At 40.8% G+C, this 20,807-nt stretch overlaps 1 protein-coding gene across 2 annotated transcripts; it reads left to right on the top strand.

The window, feature by feature from the left end:
- The first annotated feature begins 600 nt into the window (after nucleotides 1-600).
- Nucleotides 601-15,753, top strand: LOC106579791 (claudin-19). 2 transcript variants are annotated; one of them, XM_082966138.1, is made up of 8 exons: nucleotides 601-852; nucleotides 1,116-1,450; nucleotides 3,703-3,858; nucleotides 4,287-6,311; nucleotides 14,395-14,559; nucleotides 14,693-14,774; nucleotides 15,009-15,122; nucleotides 15,438-15,753. In XM_082966138.1, the coding sequence occupies exons 4-8, from the start codon at nucleotides 6,095-6,097 to the stop codon at nucleotides 15,532-15,534; spliced, it is 675 nt and encodes a 224-aa protein (XP_082822264.1). In that variant the 5' UTR covers nucleotides 601-852; nucleotides 1,116-1,450; nucleotides 3,703-3,858; nucleotides 4,287-6,094; the 3' UTR covers nucleotides 15,535-15,753. The 2 variants fall into 2 exon arrangements, with proteins under 2 accessions (XP_082822264.1, XP_014015448.1); XM_014159973.3 differs by lacking the exons at nucleotides 601-852; nucleotides 1,116-1,450; nucleotides 3,703-3,858 and having other exon boundaries at nucleotides 4,207-6,311.
- The last annotated feature ends 5,054 nt before the right edge of the window (nucleotides 15,754-20,807 follow it).

The raw sequence follows: 20,807 nt of genomic DNA on the forward strand, positions 1-20,807 counted from the left end.
TGCCGTCAGTGTCAAAACAGTATTTAGCAAATTATAACTGCTGTCTTTTTTTCAGAATGAGATTCTCCTTTAAATCTGCTTCCATGATGTCCCCCTATAAAAGGGAACAGGGTGCTTACTTTAGACTAGGGTGCAAAGGGCTCTGGTCAAAAGTAGTGCACTATATGTATGTAGGGAATAGGGTTCCATTTGCGACGCACCCTAAGTCATTTTGTCCGTAACTCTGTATCATTGTGTCCTTAATTGTGTATCACAGGGTTTGGTTCAATTCCATTTAAATTCAGTGAAAAGTCAAGAATTAAAAAGGTTGCATTTTATTTTTGGTGTGAATTTCACTTCACTTGATGGAAATGGAAATTAACCGTGATGTATAATGTGATTGTGTGTTTGAAAAAGTGAGCAGTAGTTTCTCTGTGAGTTTTAGATGTTGCTTTTCAGTGTGTGCTTATGGGCTCTGGTCAAAAGTAGTGCACTATATAGGGAGTAGGGTGACGTTTGGGATGCACAACATTGAACCCACAGTGCAGATCTGGGGGCGAGTAATAGGCCACGTGCAGAAGTGAACATCTGAGCTCATAGTGGGAGATTGTTTTGAAGGGTCATTGATCCACCCGATACCCAAATATCACCTCAGTAGGACCTCAGCCTCTGTTCCCCAAAATACCTTATCTTCTTTCAACTTACTTATTCCATAGCCAACCAGGGAAACAGACAACTGGTGTTAAACACCTGAATAGAACAAATAGATAGAAAAACAAACTAGACTCGAACAACAGCGGGTACAAAATACCATTCAACAACACAGCAGACAGCAACAAAGACCGAAAGTACAAGTCAAGCATCACAGAAACAGTAAGGAAATTGGTTTACTTTTCCATTTCAATGTTTGAGAGGTTGGTTTATATAGTATACTCATCTGGATGGTGTAACAGTCTTAGCAAATAATTTAATTCCTCGGGATCAGATTAATCTAAACATTTAGATGGATTGTGTTTAATTGATCAACGTAATATGCGATTGGCAAAGGACATTTTGTATTGAACTGTTGTTTGTTTGGTATGATTTGCTAAAGTGAAAATGTTCAATGTTCCTTCCATTCGATCACTTTACAACAGATGGATAAGTTCGTGACTTACAATACATTTCCCCTGAAGTACTGTTAGGTACGCACCAGGGCAGAAAGGCTCATAAAAATGGCTGGAACGGAGCGAACGGAATGGCATCAAACACATGGACACCATGTGTTTTTATTTGATACCATTCCACTTATACAACTCTAGCCACTACCATGAGCCCGTCCTCCCCAATTAAGGTGCCACCAACCTCCTGTGTACCACACTACCCACCTCGGAAATAAATGTCCCCATGACATCTTTTTTATGTTGTAAACTGGTTTTCTGGTTGAGAAGACGTAATCAGTTTACAACCATCTGATGTCTGTTACAACCAGGTAAATATACATTTTTCATGGCCAGATCAAGGTGTCATGGGAAGGACATACAGTGCCTTCAGAAAGTATTTATACCCCTTGACTTATTACACATTTTGTTGTGTTACAGCCTGAATTCACAATGGATTAAATAGATGTTTGTTCTCAACCATCTACACACAATATCCCATAATGACAAAGTGAAAACATGAAATAAAGAAATATCTTATTTACATAAGTATTCACATCCTTCTACGATGACAATCCAAATTGAGCTCAGGTTCATCCAATTTGCTTTGATCATCCTTGAGATGTCACTACAACTTGGAGTCCACCTGTGGCCAATTCAATTGTTTGGACATGATATAGAAAGAAACCCACCTGTCTATATAAGGTCCCACAGTTGACAGTGCATGTCAGAGCAAGAACTATACAATTTGTATTGTATTTATTATGGATCCCCATTAGCTGCTACCAAGGCAGCAGCTGCTCTACCTGGGGACCAGGCACAATTAAGGCAGTTATACCATTTTAAAAACATTACAATACATTCACAACAGATTTCACAACACACTACCCTCAGGCCCCTACTCCACTACCACATATCTACTACACAAAATCCATGTGTACTTGTGTGTATAGTGCGTATGTTATCATATGTGTGTATGCATGTGTCTGTGCCTGTGTTGCTTCACAGTCCCCGCTGTTCCATAAAGTGTATTTTTTATCTGTTTTTTAAATCTGATTCTACTGCTTGCGTCAGTTACCTGATGTTGAATAGAGTTCCATGTAGTCACTGCTCTATGGAGTACTGTGCGCCTCCCATAGTCTGTTCTGGACTGATTGTGAAGAGACCTCTGGTGGCATGTCTTGCTGGGAATGTATGGGTGTCTGAGCCATGTGCTAGTCATTTAAACAGACAGCTCTGTGCTTTCAACATGTCAATACCTATCACAAATACAAGTAGTGATGAAGTCAATCTCTCCTCCACTTTGAGCCAGGAGAGATTGACATACATCTTATTAATTTTTGCTCTCTGTGTACATCCAAGGGCCAGCCGTGCTTCCCTGCTCTGAGACAATTGCAATTTTCCTGAGTCCCTCTTTGTGGCACCTGACCACACGACTGAACAGTAGTCCAGGTGTGACAAAACTAGAGCCTGTAGGACATGCCTTGTTGATAGTGCTGTTAAGAAGGTAGAGCTGTGCTTTATTATGGACAGACTTCTTATCTTAGCTACTGTTGTATCTACATGTTTTGACCATGACAGTTTACAATCCAGGGTTACTACAAGTAGTTTAGTCACCTCAACTTGCTCAATTTCTACATGATTTATTACAAAATGTATTTGATTTAACTTATTACTTGCCACCCATTCTGAAACTAACTGCAGCTCTTTGTTAAGTGTTGGAGTCATTTCAGTCGCTTTAGTAGCTGACATGTATAGTGTTGAGTCATCCGCATACATAGACACACTGGCTTTACTCATTAGTAAATATTGAAAAAAGGATGGGGCCTAGACAGCTGCACTGGGGAATTCCTGATTCTACCTAGATTATGTTGGAGAGGCTTCTATTAAAGAACCCCCTCTGTGTTCTGTTACACAGGTAACTCTTTATCCACAATATAGCAAGGGATGTAAAGCCATAACACATACATTTTTCCAGCAGGGGACTATGATCGATAATATCAAAAGCTGCACAAGTCTAACAAAACAGCCCCCCCCAGTCTTTCTATTTCAATTTCTCTCAGTCAACCATCAGTCAATTGTGTAAGTGCTGTGCTTGTTGAATGTCCTTCCCGATAAGCGCGCTAAAAGTCTTTTGTCAATTTGTTGACTGTGAAATGTGACTTGTTTCAGGAAACCAGGCGTATATCGCGCGTCACTACATCACAGGAGCATCATTCGATAATAAACTTTTATTTTGATCAAAATGAGTTTTGAGGCAGAAATGCCTTCTGGAACGTGAACTTTCATGCCATCTGTAAATATGAATAAAATTGTTAAATTACGAGCCTAGTTGGTTTAGCCACGTAAAAAGACAGCAACCTTCCCGCTAGCCATGATTGGCTGGGATAATGAGTGTGATGGACATGCCGAGAGATGAGTTCCGATTGGTCTACCATGTAGCATGGTTCTGTCTATAATATGTGTAGGTCAGTATGTGTAGGTAATCCTGTCTAACGCAACTTTTTTTAAAGCGCAGGAGAACTGCATAAGTGTTGCTCTCCACTTTCTGGAGGACCGAGTTTTGAAATGTGTGCAATTACAGTATGATAGCTAAGAAGATGGAGAAAATATGCTGACAGAGTCAAGAAGAGAACCCACAGAAGGCTGTTGTATAACCTGTCTCCGGATTGCATCTTCAAACTAAGGGCAACCATGGCATCCGTGACAGAGAGGGAGAAGCATCCATCTGTGTACACGGGTAAGACAGTCTAGCTAGCTAAATGTTCAGATATTACACATTTCAAATTTTGTCAAAGTCATTTTTCATTTTAAGTTAAAGAGTACTGTTAGCTAGCTAGCTAATGTTAGCTGGCTGGCTAGCTAGCTAACGTTTCATGTATGATCTGTGTGGTAATATTATTTGTGTCTGAGAGCCATTTGCATTGCTAGTTATAGCCTAATGTCAGTTAGCTAACATTGAACCTGGTTGGTTAGCTACCTGCAGATTCATGCAGGGCAGTAACGTTATAAATTGGGATTATGGTTGTTTAGCTAGCTAGCGACATGTCTAAACAAAAGATTCCACTATGCAAGTAACTATTTCAATCGAATGTTTATGATGTCACTGTGACAACTGTTGACAGACGTAGCGGGTAAATTTGCTCTGGCTATCTACTCCAATTTCAGAGCACCCTCGACTGAGTGTGACAAATTTACAAACGCTCAACACCCATTGAATATGGCCGGTGTCAGGAAATGTTGGCAAAAAAAGCATAATTACCAACTGTGCCAGCAGCACAGTTGCAGTCACCAATGCTCTGGATAACATAAAAACAGCCTAACCAGCTCCGCTAGGGTAAGTCAAATTAGCTGTTCTCTCATTTGTGCCTGAAAGTAGCTAGCAAGCTAGCCAACGTTAGCCAGTTAGCTTGTGTGCTTGACTGCTGTTTTTTTAGGTCAGAACGCTTTGATCAACCCTACTCCTCGGCCAGAGCGTCCAGTGTGTGCTCCGAATTTATGAATGGACAATCTGGCAACGTTCTGAGTCTTCGAACGCCCAGAGCACACACTGGCACTCCAGATTAAATTGATGAACACATCAGTAGTATAAGCCAGCCTTTAGTCTTGAAATCTTTGGTTGTTTCGTACATAGCCTCACATGTGAGTCCTTAAAGACATGGGTGGGGCTAAAGCTTAAGAGGGTGTGAACGATGCTGAATGGGTGTAGACAAAAAACAGCTCTCCAGGTACCAAAACTTTCAAGGGCCATTTTCTCAAAAGTGAGGTTACAAGTTTATCAACTTTCAAAGCAGAATTACTTTCCCATTGTTCCTCATCTGTAATGCAGGAGTCTCTACTTTTATTTAATGTAAAAAAAAATTAAAACACCATTTCAAATGTTGCTACATAAAACCGAATCAAGCCAGTCAGTCACAAATAGCATTGTATCTGGTCAAACACAATTTTCACCAAAACTTTATTAAGGGTTGGTAGCAGGCTGATTGGTCGGCTATTTGAGCCAGTGAAGGGGGCTTTACTATTCTTAGGCATCGGAATTACTTTTGCTTCCCTCCAGGCCTGAGGGCACACACTTTCTAGTAGGCTTATATTGAAGACATGGCAAATAGGAGTGGAAATATCGTCCCCTATTATCCTAAGTAATTTTCAGTTCAAGTTGTCAGACCATGAAGTCCAAGGAACTGTCTTTAGATCTACGAGATAGAATTGTGATGACACATACAATACAGTATATCTGGGGAAGGGTATAAAACAATTTCTAGTGTTGAAAGTTTCCAACAGCATAGTTGGCTCCATCATTGGGAAATGGGAAAAATATGGAACTACCTAGACTCTGCCTAGAGCTGGCCGTCCGACCAAACTGAGCAACCAGGCAAGAAGAACCTTGGTCTGGGAGGTGACCAAGAACCCAATGACCACTCTGCCGAGTTCCTTGGTTGAGATGGGAGAACCTGCCAGAAGGATAACAGTCTCTACAGCACTTCACCAATCTGGGCTTTATGAGAGAGTGGCCAGCCACTCCTGAGAAAAAGGCACATGACAGCACGCCTGGAGTTTGCAAAAAGGCACGTAAAAGACTGAGATCATAACGCAAAAGATGAGATAAGTGCACTCTTTGGACTGAATAGAGTATTGTGTGTAGGGTGAGAAAAAAATATATTTAATCTCTTTTTAATTCAGACTGCAACACAACAAAATGTGGAATAAGTCAAAGGGTATAGGCACTGTATGTCGGTAGTTCAGATAAAGTATTTTCCTGGTTGCTAAAACCACGTTAACAAAACGTCTTTGTACAACCATCATACAACCTGACCATGATCACATAAAATACATCATATTGACGACAGTGAAACCAGTTTTGCCTACTGGGATATAGCTAACACTTCATTGTTTGTAGGTTAATAACTACTACATAACAAAAACATTTTATTTTGCCTTCTCTCTTCCAAGTAAATCAGGCAGCAGGACCGACCACTATGCTTTTAGCCTTCCAGGTCCTGGGTCTGTCTTTAGGGGTGATAGGCTGGTGTCTGGAGAACAGCTGCACTAGTTCCCATTCCTGGAGGGCCCACAGCCACTCTCAGGCTGTCACAACCAACAACTGGCAGTTGGAGGGCCTGTGGATGACCTGCGCAGCCACGTCTCTGGGCTCTGTGCAGTGCCAGAGATACAAGACTGTACTGGGGCTACCAGGTGAGAGACACATGCAGGGCTCAGTGCAATACTCACATGCAGTATTAAAGGGGCAATTTGTAGTTTAAACAAAAACATAATAGCTTTGGTAAACAGCTGAGGAATGGTGTTGGAGAAATGTAACCACTTTCAAATTCAAAGAGAGACATGGATGCAAGGACTGACCATCCAAACTATAGTTTTAACCATGTTCGAAAAAATACTCATCAATCTATACAGAATACCCCATAATGACAAAGCGAAAACAGTTATTTTATTTACATCAGTATTCAGACCGTTTGCTATGAGACTTGAAATTGAGCTCTGCTGCATCCTGTTTCCTACTGATCATCCTTGAGATTTTTCTACAACTTGATTGGAGTCTAACTGTGGTAAATTCAATTGATTGGACATGATTTGGAAAGGCACACACCTGTCTATATAAGGTCCAACAGTTGACAGTGCATGTCAGAGTAAAAACCAAGCCATGAGGTCGAAGGAATTGTCGGTAGAGCTCCGAGACAGGATTGTGTCGAGGCACAGATCTGGGGAGGGTACCAAAATATTTCTGCAGCATTGAAGGTCCCCAAGAACACAGTGGCCTCCATCCTTCTTAAATGGAACAAGTTTGGAACCACCAAGACACTTCCTAGAGCTGGCCGCCTAGCCAAACTGAGCAATCGGGGGAGAAAGGCCTTGGTCAGGGAGGTGACCAAGAACCTGATAGTCACTCTAATAGAGCTCTAGAGTTCCTCTATGGAGATGGGAGAACCTACCGAAAGCAAAGCCATCTCTGCAGCACTCCACCAATCAGGCCTTTATAGTAGAGTGGCCAGACAGAAGCCACTCCTCAGTAAAAGGAACATGGCAGCCCGCATGGAGTTTGCCAAAAGATTCTCTGTTCTGATGAAACCAAGATTGAACTCTTTGGCCTGAATGACAAGTGTCACATCTGTAGGAAACCTGGCACCATCCCTACGGTGAAGCATGGTGGTGGCAGAATCATGCTGTGGGGATGTTTTTCAGTGGCAGGGACTGGGAGACTAGTCAGGATAGAGGCAAAGATGAACAGAACAAAGTACATAGAGGTCCTTGATGCAAACCTGCTCCAGAGCGCTCCTTACCCCAGACTGGGGCTAAGGTTCATCTTCCAACAGGACAACGTCCCTAAGCACACAGCCAAAGCAACGCAGGAGTGGCCTGGGACAAATTTCTGAATGTCCTTGAGTGGCCCGGACTTGAACCCGATCGAACATGACTGGAGATACCTGAAAATAGCTGATCAGCACACTCCCCATTCATCCTGATAGAGCTTGAGAGGATCTGCAGAGAGGAATGGGAGAAACTCCCCAAATACAGTTGTGCCAAGCTTGAAGCGTCATAACCAAGGAAATTGTAGGCTGTAATCGCTGCCAAAGGTGCTTCAATTAAGTATTGAGTAAAGGGTCTGAATACTTATGTAAATGTAATTTAACGTTTTTTATATATATAAATTAGCAAACATTTCTTAACTTGTTTTGCTTTGTCATTATGGGGTATTGTTTGTATATTGATGAGGGGGGAAAACTATTTTATCAACTTTAGAATAAGGCTGTAACCTAACAAAATGTGTAAAATGTCAAGGTGTATGAATACTTCCTGAAGGCACTGTCATGACTTTACTTTCATTAATATAATGACTATTATTTATTTAATCAACAAACTATGTTTAATAGTTACCTGGTTAAATTAGTCATGTAACAATTAACTCATTAGGATTTGAAGCACCACAGAAGAGGTTGTTTAAAGAGTTATCATCTTGAATTAAACTTTAAATGTCTTTACCTATCACATCAATAAACAGTCATTTTAATAATCATTACCTCTTATCATATCATCATTCTGAACAGTTGTAATCTCATCCATCTGCAAAAACCCTAGCCTTACTCATGATTCAGTACTACACAAATTGGTTTAATTATGTATTTACTAGCCAACTATATAATAACAGGATAACATACACACTTAATACATGAGACAAAGGTCCCTAGTGGACTTTTACAATACGGTGGCTTTTTACGCAACAACATGGAGAGGGAGAGAGAGAGAAAAAGACACTCATCATCGATACTTTTCAGAACTATTCTCACATTTATCATATAGTTTGCACACGAACCGCTGCCCATTTGAAATAAGGAATCATGCGTACTACGGTGATTTGACAAGAGTAGTAGGATGATTTGAAGTGTTTGAGATATTTGACTCAGGACAGCTAATCAGCTGTACCAGTGATTGTCTGAGAGGGGAGTTTGTTTTACCCCTCGTGTTGCTTACAATTGGCTCATTCATCCCCCTCCTCTCCCCTGAAACTATTCCCCAGATCGTTACTGTAAATGAGAATGTGTTCTCAGTCAACTTACCTGGTAAAATAACGGTAAATAGTAATAATTCAGGATTCGGACCACGATGGACATGAGCTGCAGCTCGCCGCCTCTCTGGTCTAAAAGAAGGTGAGTTTATTTCTTCACCTCATGTTGAGGTTTGAAGTTCCAACCATTTCAAACGTAGGTCTCGCCTCACGTTTCCTGGTCTCTGAGATTCAGCGTTTAAAACACTTTAGACTTGGGCTGCAACTCCCCATCTTTCCTGGTCTACTGTTCATTTCTGTGGGCAATCCTTTTATGCACTCTCGTCAAAAGGGGACGGTTCCGTCAGTCTGACATGCTCTCTGACCTTATTCAGGGCGTGGCTACTTACTATGAACAGTATATAGGAGATTATCTTATCCCTCCTAAAATCACATTCATATCTTAACAAAAATACTTTAATCATTTTCCATATTATATGCACAACATTGGATGGAAACTTGACAGATAAAGGGGATATACTTTTCAAGTTAAAGTATTTATTTTATACCAGTTTTAATGACATCACAAAATAAAAAACAATATGACATTAGTTTTCTATAGCTCCCCACTGACCATTCCCCACATTCTTATGTTAGAAATATTGATCCAGTATTCAGTTTTGGACGTGTTAGAGTTTCGGCGGGAAAAGCTGTCAGTTAACAAAGACATTCCTTTGGTTGATACTAAAGGGGGAGAAAGAGCGCCGCTTCTCCTGTAATTTACAACAGGGTATAAACTGTCAAATATCTTCCTCGGATACCACATAGACATACTTCCTTCCCTGGTAGATGCCTACAAGTTCCAAAATGAGGAGTGTGTATGCACGGATATTAGTTTGTAGGCAAAAGCACTGTATAAACATTGCAAAGGCGCCTTTTGATTAATAAATTCCAGCCAACAGTGTGACCCTAGCAGTTAGATTAAAATCCTTAGACTCTTGATGTAGTTTTACCTTTGTAAGGTGAATGTGCTGCTTTGATAAGTGTCCATACAGCACAAATTAATCAAGAAACTGAGCAAAGATCTAAAGAAGTATTTGCGTTACAAAAGTATTGTGTAGTTGAGGCTGACATACTGTATCTGTTAAATAAATTGTAGTATGCCTGTAGTATGCCTTCTATATTAGGACAGCCTCAGCAGGACTTTTTGAAGCTGTTCTCATAATGGACACTAGTACAGTAGTCTTTTTTAATTCCTTTCCAATGTGACTGACACTTTCAACTGGCTACCTCCGGACTGAAGAATGCATGCCATATGCTCTCAGTTTCAGGCCATGAAGGTAATAGGGGATGTACATCGCACAAGTCTGTATCATTGTATCATCGCTCAGTCAATCATTGACAGTCACACTGACCTTGGTTTCCTTTCAGTGTGTGTGTGTGTGTGTGTGTGTGCCTCTATGACACTGCAACAGACTCCTAGATAACCACATGTTCATAAGAATGAAGAACTGTAGTCAGAACCGTAGTCACCTCACCACCAAAGGTCGGAGTACTTTCATTGTTACAGAGAGAGATTAAAAGAGTTTTGTCTAACCTGAAAAGAATAGTGAGCATATTCTAAGGAGATACCAATGGCAAACTCCAATGGCAGGTATCTATTGTGAAACTCCTGATTTAATAGTTGAGAAAGTCAAACAGTGTCATTGCTTTCGATTAACCAATCTGTCATATTGTTTATCTCCTTAGACTACCGCTAAGCTCAAAACCCTTGTCACCATCACCTTATAGACTTAAGATCCCTGTGCTTGAAACAAGACAACAGACACCCAGCACATTGGACAACAAGCAGGAACATACGACAACTTACATATCTCGTGAAGCCATTTTCAATCATCCTGTGTGTCTGAGGGTTTCAACCTCAAGACTTTGGAAGCCTTTTCCTACACCTGTGTGTGTGGGCTCTGGGTGATCATGTCGACGGCAGTCGAACTAACTGGGTTTCTGTTGTGCATAGCAAGCAGGCTGCTCACAGGCTCCCCACTAGCCAATGACTACTGGAAGATGTCCTCAGTGTCTGGGAGTGTCATCGTATCCACACGCCAGTTCCAGAATCTATTTCACTCGTGCCGAGAACAGCGCCGGCATTAGGAACTCCAAAGACTTTGAGCCTATGCTCGCTTTGCCTGGTAGGTTCTGGACTGACTGCTACTTCCAAACTAGACCAATAGATAATCTCCAAAACCTGTCCCAAACATTATTGGCAAATGAGTTTGACACCCCTTGTCAAAGGGAACTCTAATGGGAAAAGTTTCCCACTCCTCTGTCACTTGCCGACTCCCTCTTAAACAAATGGTTAATGTTATGCGATGCGATTTTGCTGTGTAAAGGTCAGTCAATTACATACAACAACCTTAACCTCTTGTCGTTCGCCTAGGATAGGGGGCGCTACAGCGATTTTTGAAAAAGATTCGTGCCCATCTTAAACGGCCTCCTACTCAATCTCAGAAGCTAGGATATGCATATAATTAATACTTGTGGATAGAAAACACCCTAAAGTTTCTAAAACTGTTTGAATGGTGTCTGTGAGTATAACAGAACTCATATGGCAGTCAAAACCCCGAGACCGATCGTAACAGGAAGTGGAATTCTGAATTGCGGACTCAACTTCATCAGTTTGCCTGTAAATCACACAGTGAGCAATGGTTCATTGAGCACTTCCGATTGCTTCCACTAGATGTCCCCAGTCTTTACAAAGTGATTTGAGCCTTCTACTGTGAAAACTGAATGAATGAGACGCAGTGGAATGTGGTCACACGGAGAGGGCCATCACCATTATGACGCCGGCGCCCCTGGCTCCCCTCCCCTTTCGAAACGTTTTGAAACACAATGCAATCGTCCCCCTTGAATCTTATTGGAGCTCTGGTTGAAAAAGGCCCTAAAGATTTATGTTATACAACGTTTGACATGTTTGAACGAACCTAAATAAAAACAAAATGCACTTTTTCGAAAGTGGAGTCGACGGAACTTTTGGTGCAGCCTTCAGGACGCGCTAACAAGAACAAGCTATTGGAACATAAAGGATTAACTTGTTCGAACGAAAATACATTTGTTGTGGACCTGGGATTCCTAGAAGTGCTTTCTGATGAAGATAATCAAAGGTAAGGGATTATTGACAATAGTATACAAGACTAGATTTGATATGCGATTGTTCCAAGATGGCGCTGACCTGTAACGGTAGCCTATTTTCTGAGTATCGCATCCCCTTTTATCGCAAAGTGTGATTACCCAGTAAAGTTATTTTTAAATCTGGCATTACAGGTGCTTTCAAGAGATATTCATCTATAAATCTTAGAATGACAATATTACATTTAAAAAATGTTTTCGAATAGTAATTTAGTAAATTGTAGCGCTGTTTCACCGGATGCATTTGAGGGAAAATAGTTAGTCAACGTTACGCGCCGATGTAAAATGCTGTTTTTATATATAAATATGAACTTTATTTAACCTGTTAGGGCTAGGGGGCAGTATTGACACGGCTGGATAAAAAACGTACCCGATTTAATCTGGTTACTACTCCTGCCCAGTAACTAGAATATGCATATAATTATTGGCTTTGGATAGAAAATACCCTAAAGTTTCTAAAACTGTTTGAATGGTGTCTGTGAGTATAACAGAACTCATATGGCAGGCAAAAACCTGAGAAGATTTCATGCAGGAAGTGGCCTGTCTGACAAGGTGTCGTTCTTCTTGTCTCTGTTTATTGAAGAGTGAGGATCTTAGCTGTCCCGTGACACTTCCTACGGCTGCCATAGGTTCTCAGAAGGCGGCAAAACGCTGAATCGTGGCTTTGCAGGCTCTGGCTGAAACAAAGTAGCGCGTTTGGTTAGTGGCTGGTTACAGTACTGTGAGACTCAGGCTCGTGCTCGCGTCGACCGAAAGCTTTGTTTTCTTTCCTCTGTTTAGCTAAATGGACATTCCCGGTCGGAATATTATCGCTTTTTTACGAGAAAAATGGCATAGAAATGGATTTTAAACAGCGGTTGACATGCTTCGAAGTACGGTAATGGAATATTTAGATTTTCTTTGTCACGAATTGCGCCATGCGCGCGACCCTTCTTTACCATTCGGATAGTGTCTGGGACGCACGAACAAAACGCCGCTATTCGGATATAACGATGGATTATTTTGGACCAAACCAACATTTGTTGTTGAAGTAGCAGTCCTGGGAGTGCATTCTGACGAAGACAACAAAAGGTAATCAAACTTTTATAATAGTAAATCTGATATTGGTGAGTGCTAAACTTGCCGGGTGTCTAAATAGCTAGCCCGTGATGGCTGGTCTATGTACTTAGAATATTGCAAAATGTGCTTTCACCAAAAAGCTATTTTAAAATCGGACATATCAAGTGCATAGAGGAGTTCTGTATCTATAATTCTTAAAATAATTGTTATGCTTTTTGTGAACGTTTATCGTGAGTAATTTAGTAAATTGTCAGTGAATTCGCCGGAAGTTTGCGGGGGTATGCTAGTTCTGAACGTCACATGCTAATGTAAAAAGCTGGTTTTTTATATAAATATGAACTTGATTGAACAAAACATGCATGTATTGTATAACATAATGTCCTAGGGTTGTCATCTGATGAAGATCATCAAAGGTTAGTGCTGCATTTCGCTGTCTTCTGGGTTTTTGTGACATTATATGCTAGCTTGAAAAATGGGTGTCTGATTATTTCTGGCTTGGTACTCTGCTGACATAATCTAATGTTTTGCTTTCGTTGTAAAGCCTTTTTGAAATCGGACAGTGTGGTTAGATTAACGAGAGTCTTGTCTTTAAATAGCTGTAAAATAGTCATATGTTTGAGAAATTGAAGTAATAGCATTTCAAAGGTTTTGAAAATCGCGCCACAGGATTCAACTGGTTGTTACGTAGGTGGGACGAATTCGTCCCGCCTGCTCCAGAGAGGTTAACAAAAGAATGCATGTATTGTGTAACATGATGTCCTAGGGGTGTCATCTGATGAAGATTGTCAAAGGTTAGTGCTGCATTTAGCTGTGTTTTGGTTATTTGTGATGCATGTGGTTGGTCGGAAAATGGCTATGTGGCTACTTTTACGATATACTCCTCTAACATAATCTAATGTTTTGCTTTTGCTGTAAAGCCTTTTTGAAATCGGACAACGTGGTTCGATTCAGGAGAGGTGTATCTATAAAACGATATAACATAGTCCTATATTTGCAACAAAAAAAAAGAATTACATTTCGTTATGCTAATGGCGATAGGATTTTTCGCTGGATGTCCGTCCCGTATGCCCGACCAGGGGTTAACTAGTCCGCTTTGTTAGATTCCTGATGTTGCCAAATGTTTTAAGAATAAGAGGAACACAATCTGTCTTCATATTTTCAATGTAGTGTCTTTTCAGCAAACATGAATGATCCATGTATTGGTACAGTTCTGTATCTTAGACACATCCTACATCTGATTTAACGCCATTTGTTTGTGTGTTCTGTAGTTGACATACAGGAAGTTGATATAGGCATTTAGCGGTGTCTAACAATGAAAAAAGGCCACCAGTACTTGCTTGATAGCAGCAATTGAAGTCTGTTTCTGCTATGCCTTCTTTAGTGTGTGTGTGTGTGTTGTGAGACACGCAAGGGGATAGAGTTGAGCACATTTCCCTCCCCTTACCTTTAGTATTGACTCCAAGGCCCAGTCTGCTCAGGCCCTCTATCAATCCAATGTCTGTTGACTGGAACTCTGTTTCTTCCTGTCGTCAGGTTATATACAGGCATGTCGAGCCCTGATGATCATCGCTCTGCTCCTGGGTCTAGCGTCCATCATTGTGTCAGTGCTGGGGCTGAAATGCACAAAGATCGGCAGCACTTCTGAACAGGTCAAGGTCAAAATCACTCTGACCGGCGGCAGCTTGTTCATCTTATCAGGTGTGTCCCCAACTGCCAGCATCATCACCTGAGTACCAATCTCTCTCTCTCTTGCTCTCTCGCCCCTCTCCCCACCCCACCGTCTCTCTTTCTTCTGCCGTTTATCAACCATTTCAATTTCCCTCTCCTACAGGTCTTTCCACCTTGACTGCTGTGTTATGGTACACTGCACGGGTGGTGCAGGAATTCCATGATCCATTTTTTGCAGGAGTAAGGTGAATACACATCCCAAAAGCTGAAGATACTGCCTGGGAATTGGCATTCTAATTAGAGCCAGGAGTTTTTTCCGGTCAGGTCACATTGCTCAACCAATCAATTAACACCTTGTTCATAACAACCTTTTATTGAAGGAATCATTCTGATTTGGGTACACACACACACACACACACATACACACTCACACACACACACACACACGCGTAAAGTTGATTAATTCTCTGTCCTTGTAGGTTTGAGCTGGGTACAGGTCTATACGTGGGCTGGGGAGCTGCCTGTCTGGCCATTCTAGGTGGGGTCATGCTCTGCTGTTCCTGTAAGAGAGGTCCATCAGCACCACCAACAGGGTGAGTAATTGCGCCCATAAAGTTGTGTCCCAAATTGCACATTAATCCCTGTATAGTGCAGTATAGGGCTCTGGTCAAAAGTGGTGCACTATATAATCATTTGGGATGCAACCGAAGACACTTCCTACTCCCAAAGCTAACGCACAAGCTAACCATTATCGGTCTTGGTTGGCAAAGAGAGGACAACGCTATCTCAGGTCTCCAGGCAGGTGATGGGCTAGCCAACACTAGGTAGCTAACGATTTCCCATCTGTTACATGAACTAGTCAAAGAAATCATTGTTGTCCAATCTATTGTACCCTGCTTGTCTTACAGGGGATTATCATACAACTACTCAAAAACAAGCCGTGGACAACAGATCTACAGGGCAGCACCTGTGTCAGAGTCCGGGAGTTCAAAAGCTTATGTTTAAAGCAGTTTCAAATGTTTTTTTTTGTTTTTAAATGTCATTGTTTGTTTGTCTGTTTCCATTTGTTACTTTGGTAAAGTGTAATTTTACTGGTTTGCATTTGCTGTTATATTTTAGTTGTTTAGTTTTTTTTGTTTTGAGTTGCGTGAGTCACTGTGAATATTAATGTAATGTTTATTACTTTGAAATGTATTGAAAATAAAACAATTTCTCTATTGATGATTATTGTTCTATTGATATTGGATATCCAAATTAATAGAAAATACAAGCTACGCCACAACTCCAAATTAATGGACAAGATACCCACTGGCCACAGACTTCTAATTCACAGTGGTTCAACGTAATTTCATTGAAATGACGTGGAAGAACATTGATTCAATCAGTGTGTGCCCAGTGGGTAAGTAGTGAATCCTTTGATCCTAAACTCACTATAGCCATATGTTCAAGTAATGTCTTGTGATTATTCAGCTCCCTGCTTGACATTTAATGAAAACAAATTGTGATATTCTGTTCTTTAACATTTCATCTGATATGTCTACAATGTGACTAACTTAGATACTTTGGTCAGAATCTGTTGTACAAATCTACAGTTGGACTGCTTCAAACAGGGCAAAATACAGTAATTGGTTCATATAACCGGCGTCACTGTGCTAGATTTTTTGTTTCACTTTCTCCCTCCACTTGCCACTGACTGGGCTAGAACCACATACTTAGAAAAAAAAGGTTCTTTAGGTTTCTATATGGAACTTTTGGGGTATTTGGTCAAAAGGTTAACTTTTTTTTGAAAAATGTTCAATCCTCTGAAGATAGAAAGTCAGCCTGCAGGCTGAATGGTGTTCCTCCGATACATTGGTGTGGCTGGCTTCCGGGTTAAGTGAGCAGTGTGTCAAGAAGAAGTGCGCATTGGCAGGGTCGTGTTTCGGAGGACATGGCTCTCGACCTTCACCTCTCCCGAGTCCGTAGTGGAGTTACAGCGATGGGACAAGACTGTAAAACTACCAATTGGGGAGATAAAAGTAAAAAAAAAAAAAAATAGATAAGGTTCTTCCAGAGTTTGAGTACTAAGCTACCGTTTTTAGCTAGCTAGCTAGGCCTAGGAAAAAGCCACTTAATTAGACACTTTACAAGCTAGCTAATAAACGTTCATTTTAATAATTGGCTAAATAGGCTGCATTTAGACAGGAAGCCCAATTCTGTCTTTGACCAATCAGATCAGCTCTGACAATGATCTGATGGGAATTGGGCTGCCTGTCTAAATGTAGCCGTAGAGGTACAGACCCAGCCTAACATTGGCAATTAGCGAATTGTTATTTCAGTGTGGAGTCAGATGGGGGGACTATGTTACATGACAGTGTAAGAAAAGTGAACTGAGTGCTGATAACCTCTGTTGAATGCGCATGATGGGCTTACAGAGGTAATAACCTCTCCCTCAATGTTAACAAAATGAAAGAGCTGATAGTGGATTTCAGGAGACAGTGGAGGGAGCACGCCATCCACATCGATGGGGCTGCAGTGGAGAAGGTATAAAGCTTCAAGTTCCTCGGCGTACACATCACTGACAATCTGAAATGATCCACCCACACAGACAGTGTAGCGAAGAAGGCGCGACAGCGCCTCTTCAACGTCAGGAAACGGAAGAAATTCAGCTTGATCCCTAAGGCCAAAAGATCATCAAGGACCTCAGCCACCCGACCCCCGGTCTGTTCACCCCATTACCATCCAGAAGGCAAGGTCAGTACAGGTGCATCAAAGCTGGGACTGAGAGACTGAAAAACAGCTTCTGTGGCCTCCGCCCACTACGCTGCCCTGAACTTTAATCACTGTCACTTGCCGGCTACCACCCGGTTACTCAACCCTGCACCTTAGATGCTGCTACCTATGTACATAGACATGGAACTCTGTCATTTGGGACACTGTCACTTTAAAAATGTTTACATACTGTTTTACCCACTTCATATGTACAGTTGAAGTCGGAAGTTTACATACACTTAGGTTGGAGTCATTAAAACTAATTTTTCAACCACTCCACACATTTCTTGTTAACACACTATAGCTTTGGCAATTCCAGTGGGTCAGAAGTGTACATACACTAAAGTTAACTGTGCCTTTAAACAGCTTGGAAAATTCCAGAAAATGATGTCATGGCTTTAGAAGCTTCTGATAGGCTAATTGACATCATTTGAGTCAATTGGAGGTGTACCTGTGGATGTATTTCAAGGCCTACCTTCAAACTCAGTGCCTCTTTGCTTGACATCATGGGAAAATCTAAAGAAATCAGCCAAGACCTCCACAAGTCTGGTTCATCCTTGGGAGCAATTTCCAAATGCCTGAAGGTACCACGTTCATCTGTACAAACAATAGTACGCAAGTATAAACACCATGGGACCACACAGTCGTCATACCACTCAGGAAGGAGACGCTTTCTGTCTCCTAGAGATGAACGTACTTTGGTGTGAAAAGTGCAAATCAATCCCAGAACAACAGCAAAGGACCATGTGAAGATGCTGAAGGCAACAGGTACAAAAGTATCTATATCCACAGTAAAATGAGTCCTATATTGACATAACCTGAAAGGCTGCTCAGCAAGGAGAAGCCACTGCTCCAAAACTGGCGTAAAAAAGCTAGACTACAGTTTGCAACTGCACATGGGGACAAAGATTGTACTTTTTGGAGAAATGTCCTCTGGTCTGATGAAATAAAAATAGAACTGTTTGGCCATAATGACCATCGTTATGTTTGGAGGAAAAAGGGGGAGGCTTGCAAGCCGAATAACACCATCCCAACCGTGAAGCACGGGGGTGGCAGCATCATGTTGTGGGGGTGCTTTATTGCAGGAGGGACTGGTGCACTTCACAAAATAGATGGCATCATGAGGAAAGGAAAATTATGTGGATATATTGAAGCAACATCTCAAGACATCAGTCAGGAAGTTAAAGCTTGGTCGCAAATGTATCTTCCAAATGGACAATGACCCCAAGCATACTTCCAAAGTTGTGGCAAAAGGGCTTAAGGACAACAAAGGCAAGGTATTGGAGGGGCCATCACAAAGCCCTGACCTCAATCCTATAGAAAATTTGTGGGCAGATCTGAAAAAGGCCTGACTCAGTTACACCAGCTCTGTCAGGGGGAATGGGCCAAAATTCACCCAACTTATTGTGGGAAGCTTGTGGAAGGCTACCCGGAACTTTTAACCCAAGTTAAACAATTTAAAGGCAATGCTACCAAATACTAATTGAGTGTATGTCAATTAATGACCCACTGGGAATGTGATGAAAGAAATAAAAGCTGAAATAAATGATTCTCTCTACTATTATTCTGACATTTCACATTCTTAAAATAAAGTGGTGATCCTAACTGACTTAATTAAGACAGGGAATTTGTACTAGGATGAAATGTCAGGAATTGTGAAATACTGAGTTTAAGTGTATTTGGTGTATGTAAACTTCCGACTTCAACTGTATATACTGTATTCTAGTCAAGGCCTATACTATTTAACCATTGCTGTACATATACATATACTATTCTATCCTACGTATTATTCAGGTATACCACATATACTGTCCATAATATCTATACATCCCATCACATACTGTACCAGTCAAGTTTGGACACATACTCATTCAACGTTTTTTCTTTATTTTGACTATTTTCTACATTGTAATATAATAGTGAAGACATCAAAACTATGAAATAACACATATGGAATTATGTAGTAACCAAAAAAGTGTTTATATTTGAGATTCTTCAAAATAGCCATCCTTTGCCTAGAGGACAGCTCTGCACACTCTTGGCATTCTCTCAAGCAAACTTGTTTTAAATAGGCTATTTCTAAATACAGTTACAGGCATCAGAATTGCTCCCCGTGGGCATATATTATCAAGGCAAAGCAGACTATGGAGGGTTTTACTTGTGCGCGAGCACATGGGAACTCACTCAAACACTGTCCAAAGTACCCACAGATTACAATAGGTATCCTAGCTAGCGAGCTTGATAAGATTTTAACATACAATATGTACAATATAAATATTTAACAAAATGTACACATCCATAACAGCACATTGTGTAACATTACCATGGTTTTATATTGAAAAATAGCGGAGACAAGGACAACCTACCTCGCTAACTGAGGGTCAGGCAAGAGAGAACAATAGGAGGATATGGTAACACAGATACCCCATGACGGACCAAACCAAAATATACAAAACTTTTACAATCAAGTGTATTTACAATATAGATATGAAAAAGTGTTTGCACACAAAAAATAACATTAGCTATGCAGCTGTAATGAAATAAAAAGCACACCGAATTATTATTATTATGAAATTATTAACGTCCCCTCTTGACCTGGCCTATTTGAACTCTTCCTTGTCTGCAACTTGGTGCATAATCTAGTGGACAAAACATCACACTACTACATTTGCATGATTAAGGATCGGCGTTCCGTCAACGGGACAGTTGTAAATCATGGAGCTCGTTATTATCAAGATTGCGGATTTTAGAGTAACAACAAATGTCGGTACATAGAAGTGTTTTATATCAGCTGAAAGATACAATTATTGTTAATATAACTGCACTACCCAATTTACAGTAGCTACTACTGCAAAAAAATGCCATGCTATTGTTTGAGGGGAGCTCCTAACAACAAAACACTTTTTTCAACGCGATAGGTTTGACAAATTCACCTCTGAAGGTGAAATGTGTACTTACATTCTGACATATTGCTCTGATTTATCATCCAAAGGGTCCCAGAGATAACATGAAGTGTCGTTTTGTTAGATAAAGTCATTTTTAATATCTTAAAAAGGTCCATATAGCACCCGCGATCGATTTTGTATTTCCACTCATTCAATTTGCAAACAAAGGAATTTGAAAATCTCACCATAAATGTTGTTTGAACGAGTCAAATCACGTTTGTATTTATTCCTCAGAGATCCTAGAAGGTAACAACACTTCACTTTTTCATTAGTATATTCTATAGGACACCATATTTGGTCAGAGAGCGACGCCTTCATGGCACGCCGATGATGCGGGCGACCATCCGTTGAAGGACTGTATCTTTGTCAAATAAGCACCAATCAAAGCTAGCTAGATAGCCAATGAGCTGGGCTTTATGGGAGTATCTGGAAACCCCACCTCGGTTGCAAAATGTAGGCGCTAACGTTTTGCGACAGCATGCCTTTTCCTTTTGGACACAACGTCTAAGAATATTCAGAGTTAAGAAGTTATGAAAACTGGTTGTTTTGCAAATGTTGAACTTATAACATGGCTACTAATAC

The sequence above is a fragment of the Salmo salar genome, chromosome 20, assembly GCF_965601325.2.
Source record: "Salmo salar chromosome 20, fSalSal1, whole genome shotgun sequence".
NCBI lineage: Eukaryota > Metazoa > Chordata > Actinopteri > Salmoniformes > Salmonidae > Salmo > Salmo salar.

What these genes read in the sequence shown, in the direction of transcription:
- LOC106579791 (XM_082966138.1), top strand. Translation starts at nt 6,095, where the DNA reads ATGCTTTTAGCCTTCCAGGTCCTGGGTCTGTCTTTAGGGGTGATAGGC. An exon ending in CAGCTTGTTCATCTTATCAG is followed by an intron (nt 14,560 to 14,692) that starts GTGTGTCCCCAA and finishes CCTCTCCTACAG; the next exon opens with GTCTTTCCACCTTGACTGCT. An exon ending in CCATTTTTTGCAGGAGTAAG is followed by an intron (nt 14,775 to 15,008) that starts GTGAATACACAT and finishes CTGTCCTTGTAG; the next exon opens with GTTTGAGCTGGGTACAGGTC.